General features: G+C 39.7%; 1 protein-coding gene across 6 annotated transcripts in view; it reads right to left on the bottom strand.

The window, feature by feature from the left end:
• The window catches only part of WDR35 (WD repeat domain 35), a 63,496-nt gene extending 59,064 nt beyond the window's left edge, over positions 1 to 4,432 (bottom strand). For 5 of the 6 annotated variants that reach the window (XM_032430049.1, XM_032430047.1, XM_032430046.1 and 2 more), the window contains exons 1-4: positions 4,259 to 4,431; positions 3,442 to 3,559; positions 1,809 to 1,880; positions 513 to 605 (exon numbers count right to left, since the gene is read on the bottom strand). In XM_032430049.1, the coding sequence (XP_032285940.1) occupies positions 513 to 605; positions 1,809 to 1,880; positions 3,442 to 3,559; positions 4,259 to 4,282 (307 nt within the window). In that variant the 5' untranslated portion in view covers positions 4,283 to 4,431. Of the gene's footprint in view, positions 1 to 512; positions 606 to 1,808; positions 1,881 to 3,441; positions 3,560 to 4,258 lie in introns of all 6 variants that reach the window. The other variant, XM_032430051.1, reaches the window with a different exon arrangement.
• Positions 4,433 to 6,451: the final 2,019 nt, after the last annotated feature.

Below are 6,451 nucleotides of genomic sequence, written 5' to 3' on the forward strand. Positions count from 1 at the left end.
TTAATCCTTCTCTTGCTCTCTCTTGTAGCCAAAAGGTGCAAATCATGAGCCAGTTGTCAGAACTGAGATAAAATCTGTATCCATGAAAGAAAAGGAAGCTAAATGACTCAATAAAGGGAATGAATTATTGCCCCTGACTTCTTAATAAATGTTTTTACCCACTGGATTAACTCTAGCCACTGATCACACAGAAAATAATTCTTATTGGAAACCTGGGGGGAAAAAAAGCTATCTCAAGTAGAAACTATCCTGCTAAGGGCCTACGTTCATTTTGGAGATAACCAACAGTCACCTAGTTCACTTTCCTCATGCAAGGTCATAGTTCAAAAAAAAAAAATAAAGTTAAAAGGAAAAGTAGGCAGCAACAAATCCAGAAATATTACCCCCGTGTCGTCAGGATGAACTCCTGCTGCTGGTTCAAAGGAGTCTATTTCAAATATGTTGTTTCCCCATTCAAATACCATAACCCAGACTCCAATCTGTGAAAGGTTCCATAAGCTCTCCTAGCATACCTTTATATAACATCCAAACAATGATAAGCCCATTTTGATCACTGGTAGTCAACTTCTGATACTGTTCATTCCATGTCACAACCTGAACAGAACCTAAAAAAAATTATAAAACAATTTAGAAACTTAAAAAAGGCGACAATTTCAAATTTGTATTTTTATAATAAACACCAACAGCATCTTCAAATCAATATGGTTCCTGTGCAACTAGCCACTCTTAATAAATCACTCAAACATATTCATAGGATGTAGTCGCTATTGTCACTCATTTCCTACAACATGTGATATTTTCATGTTTGCTCCTATTCCAGGCCAGCAAAGGCACCTATTACGGTCAGATGCAAGAGCTGCCATATATCTGATGACAGAAACAAATGTAAGTAAGATTTACCCAGCTGGTCTGACTCCCAAGGATAATAATGCCCAAAGGACATCATACTAAGTACTTGGATTTTTTTTTAGAGGGATGGGGGAGTTGTTTGTGGTTGATATATGCCCTAATTTCTCTTTTCCCCCCTCTTGTTTTCCATTCTATTAGTAACACACTCTTTTTTTTTATGTTCAGTTAGCCACTGTAAACATCATTAGTTTTTGATGTAGTGTTCAGTGATTCATTAGTTGTGTATAACACCCAGTGCTCATCACAACACATGCCCTCCTTAGTACCCATCACCCTGTTACCCCATCCCCCCTCCCCCTAGAAACACACTCTTGAGCATATCTTAAACCTCTGGGTTATATGAACAACTGAGGTTTTTTTAGTTGTTTTTTTTTTTTAATCCCTAAGTACTTTAGTGTACATTTCCTAAGAAGACATTCTCTTTCATAACCATATTACAAATTAGTGAATTTAACACTGACACAATATTATCTAACCCCAGTCCACATTCAAATTTTATCAATTGTCCAAATAATGTCCCTTATAGGTACTTCTTTTTCTCATTCCAAAATCCAATCTAGGATCATAGAGTGCATTCAGTTGTCATGTCTCTTTAGTCTACTTTGATGTGGAACCACGGAGCAGATTCTAAAAAAGGATTATATCCTATCTGTAGACAAATAACAGTATTTTTTAATATATAAAATAAGACCGACTTTGTTTTAGATTTACTGAAGACATTGTTTAATCATGTAAAAGTTGTTGAAAGACTCTAGGCTCAATTAATTAATTATGGCTCAATAAAAATGATTACTTTAAATATTAACATTATTAAAAATGATAACATTTCTGCATTAAGTAGATGGCTTCTAAATGCCTAAAGACTATTCAAATACGATTTTAAAAATCACATGACTCACCACTATGACCTTCAAGAGTCTGATTCATAGAAAGGTTACTAGGGGCTGCAAGACCCCTCAATTTTGCATCATCTAGGGAAAAAAATATTACGGCAAATACATTAAACTAACAGATTATAAGACTTTGACATTTCTTGCTTATTTTAAAAGGAGTTCTTATTCCTGGATGATATTAGAAAGATTTTTTAAGTATGCCTCATTCTGATCTACTTTTCTCATGGTGGAAACATAGGACAATAATATGTACCCCCTTGTAAAGATATTATTCTGACAAAATAAAGCAAAATGTATTTAAAAAAAAAAACACTGTTTAACCAGTATATGAAATATATTTGTAATTATTATTGCTACTTATTCCTTCCCAAAAGATCATAAATAGAAACATTTATGACATATAGACTGAAAATTCTAAAGCATAAGAGGGATCAGAAAGCAATGTCTTTGGAAATCAGTTTTTACTAGATTTTGCAGAATCTTTTATTCATTCATTCATTCACTAAATGTCTACATTGTGCCATGCACTGTGGAAGCTTCTGAATATAAAATGATAAATGAAATAGTTAAGGCCTCTACCCTTAGAGAGCTTGTAGTCTACCGAGGGGACAGATATTATTAAACACACACTCACCCACCCCCATAAATATATATGCATATATGTAAAATTACAAATTGAGGAAGTAAAGGCATAATAAGATAGTGACAGAGGGAGATTAATTTAGACTGGGGGGAGGGAGAACCAGGGAAGGCTTTCTGAAGAAATTATATTGAAGCTGAGACTGAGGAATAAACTGGAGATGCCAAGTGAGGTGGGGAAAAGAGGAGGGGAAAGGGGAGTAGTCCAGACTCAGAAATAGCAAGTGCAAAGGCCCCAGGGTTGAAGTGTAGAGCCTTTGAATCCAAAATGGAATTTAGTTCAGCCCTTTATCTTACAGAAGACTGAACTAAAACCCAAAGATGTTCACCAACTTGCTGAAAGTCAGTATGGCAGAGCTGAGATTCCAACTCCAATCTCCTCATCTAGATCTCCAATATAGATTGGGGATCGTCTAGCTCTCCATTCTAGAGCAATACTATGGATGTTAAAAGAAATGTGAAACTGTTTGATATGATTCCAGAGAACTAAAAAAAGAGAAAGCAACCTGTAATCACATGAAACTTACTGACAAAAATGTTTTAAAAAGTCTCATTTTCTGTTCTTGGAAATTAGATGAATAATTATTAACATATCTGAGAAGCAGAAAGGATGATACAGGCCTGCAAATAATCTGACAAAATGTGAGATTTTGTGACCTAACTGAAATGTGGATTCACATCATTTTTATTCGAGTCCAAATAGCAGAGCACAATAAACAGAAAAGGACAAAGCAATACAGTTCTCATTCCTCATTGTTTTTCCTTTTCCATCAAGAACTTCAGCAATAGCCATCTGATTTTTACATTCGATATTCTCTGAACTTTACTGCAAAAATACTCTACAAAAAACACCACTAACTGTTTGGGAGTTTTGTGTTTATTTTTGGTTTTAAAAGAATTAGAATTGCATACTGACAAATACCATGAGCAAATCTCAGTGAACAAATGATACTAGCCAATTTTCCATCAAGTTCAAACAGTTGGGCTTGCATTCATTTACCTGTCTGCGTCTCTAATTTCAAAACTTTCAGTAATCCATCTTCACCACCACATGCTATGAATCCTTGGTCCTTGTTCCAAGATACACATTTCAGCTTCACGTTATTGGGAATGGCAATCTGAAAAGCAACCACAGCCGCTTTCACAGCTTTTCACGAAGGAGTTGGCTAGTGACTTACAGATGAAGGCTGAAGAAAATCCCCCACACACACACCCCAAGAAGAAAAACGGTCCTTCTTGCAGAGTGTGAGCTGAGATGAAAATGGGCATGGCAGGATCTCCTGAACTGCCCCACCACTTGCGAAAGACAGAAAAAAGTGCACACAAGAGAAAGGCACTGACCGCGGAGGAACCCAGTGGGAAAGTCACCTGATGAACGTTTTACAGGAAGGAAGAGGGAAACGGAGGTATAAATGCAGACCATCAGTCCATATTCCCTTTCCACACACAACACTTGGGCTACCTTTTGTTATTACTTTTCTCTTGCCCGGCAGCCCAGGACAATCCAAAGAATGTAAGGCACCTGGTCAACAATAGGTGGAGGAAAAAAGATAGAGAGGCACACAATGATCTGTCTTGCTGGCTCCCCAAAAAAGACCCAGCCAGGGGCAGGGATGGGAGAGTTATGCGAGAGGGCTGCTGGCTCCGCCGAGATTTATCTGGGGTTCGGGACCGTCGGAGGCTGGGCGATGCACGAAGGTGGGAGGCGGGAAGGCGAAGCTGGGGATCAGGACGCCAGATTTCGCCGGCAGGATGCGGGAATCGCCCGCGGGACGCGAGAACGAAGGGGAGGCGAGGGCGACCGCGGGAAAACTCACTTTCTTGCTCAGGTAAAAGAACATCCTGGGAACTCCGAGAGGACGAGCCCAGCCGTCCAGGCCCACCAAAGGAAACCTGTTCTAATTCACCAGTCTCGAGTACCAGCAGCTCTTGGGAGCGCCCGTCGCCCTGGCAACCACCGCCGCCAGGTCGCATCCGGGGCGCCGAGGGACACTTCCGGCTTCGTCCCCGCTCGGCCGGGCGTCGTGCGCCTGCGCGGATGTCGGGGGTCTTGGACTAGCTGCCGACGCGGGGATGAGCTCGTGGTTGGGCCTGATCGCTTTGTTTCTGGGCCTTTTTGTCCTGCGCCTGGGGTCGGGAGGGTGACCTCAGCGCCCCACCTCGTCGCCTTAGCTGTCCTCCTTTCCTTTGGCTCGGAGGACAGGTCACACCTCTGATGGTCGCGGTGGAACTTGCCTGAGGTGTCAGTGTCAACTCAGGAGCAAAGGCGCTCATTCAGATGAGGTCACAGTGATTGGGTGTTTTGTAAGCCCCAAAGTCCCAGCATTGTGGAAAGGAAAGTCATTTACTGTATGCGGTGGGCTGGCGCCGTCCGCCAGGTGAAAGCGCAATCCTTCCCTTACGCCTTTGGGGATTGGAGAACACTGGCACAATTTTGGGGTAGGAGATGGTGTTTATTCTGTCTTAGAACTTTTTAACAGCTTATTTAAGCTGTTACTGCAGCCCAGTGAGTGGTTCATGTAAAAGGAATGTGTATGAGCTTTGGGCCTTTGCGGCATAGAATTGCCATTGGGGCATAGCCTTCCATTTTTGAATCATTAAGGTTGGTGTTTGGTATTTTCTCGCCTGAGGTCGACTGTTTTCTATATCCTTTTTCTACCTTAATTCGTTCTTCAGTTCTCCCTTGTCCTTTTTGAATGCTTGGAGAGTTACAAAGGACCGCAATTTGGGCACAGGGCAGAAACTCCCATGGAATTATTTTAGTCTGGCTCGTCTTTTAATTTATATCTGATTTTCCCTTTTGCTATATTCTGCGGCTATTGGTGTTGAGTTGTATAATCTAGCTCGTACTTTATGCAGCAGCAGGAGCCAATTCCCCCACCTAGTCTTTCCCCATTTCAGGCAAATAATGTTCAGATCCTTTGAAGTGGGTCTGTTACCTCTCCGAGCACACTCAAGAATTGACAAGGGTCCCAGTGCCTTTCCCATCAAATCTAAACCCCAGCTAAAATTAGTTTTTCCTTCAATAGGGAAATATCTTTACGACGGTGCCCCCATTCCAAGCAAGCCAATATGCTTTCTGCCTCCGAGGCCATTTTATATGTTCCTACCCTCTCCGCCAATTGTGCCTAGCCAAATGTAAAAATCAGGTCTCCCTGAGAAATTACTTCCAAACTTAACCCCCATCCCATTCAGATAATATGTTTGTTTTCAAATGTGTACCTTTTTTCAACGTCAGACTGTAAATTCTGAAGATACGTTGGCGCCTGTGCACAACGAACGAGCTCCCTATACTGGGCTCATGAAACAAATCAGAATTACCTAAGACAGGGGATTCCAATCAATCGGTGAAGTAGAAGAGATGATTAGTTGAAACTAGTTACAGATGGTCACACTCTTGAAAAATCATCTCTTTACCTTCCCCCAGTGCTTGCACACGAACTGTCATTTATTCCTTCTATAGCACCATGTGTCCATGACATATTAATAGATATTACCGAAAACAAAAAAAAATAGGTATTACCGATTCTGTGTTAAAATAAGTTTGGAAAATAATACTGCTCTAAGTCATCTTTCAAAAGTGTTGAGAAATGACAATGTATGTTTCATTTAATATATACTGCTTTGATGTATTTATTTTTCATTTCTTCTCTTTAAAGTTTCTTTTTTAGATTTTTGACTGATTTTAGGTTTACATCTATAAGTTATATTTACATTTCAGGTGCTTATATTAATGTACTTCATTATTTTATCCAAATTTAGATAATTTTGTTTTATTCCCTCTCCCATAACATCCTTGATAAAAGCCTATTTAACCTGAACTTACATTTTTAACCTTAAAAGTATGCGATTAAATTATGGGAAGAGTTACAACACTGTGTCCTTTAACAAGAAATCATCATATATTCAAAATAATTGTTAATTCAGTCTAAGGAAATATGTTAATAGATGAAATTTTAAAAAGTCATGACAATAATATAACTTTTTATTATACTAAAGACAACACAAAC

This window comes from Phoca vitulina, unplaced genomic scaffold, assembly GCF_004348235.1.
Source record: "Phoca vitulina isolate PV1807 unplaced genomic scaffold, GSC_HSeal_1.0 scaffold42, whole genome shotgun sequence".
NCBI classification, from domain to species: Eukaryota; Metazoa; Chordata; class Mammalia; order Carnivora; family Phocidae; genus Phoca; species Phoca vitulina.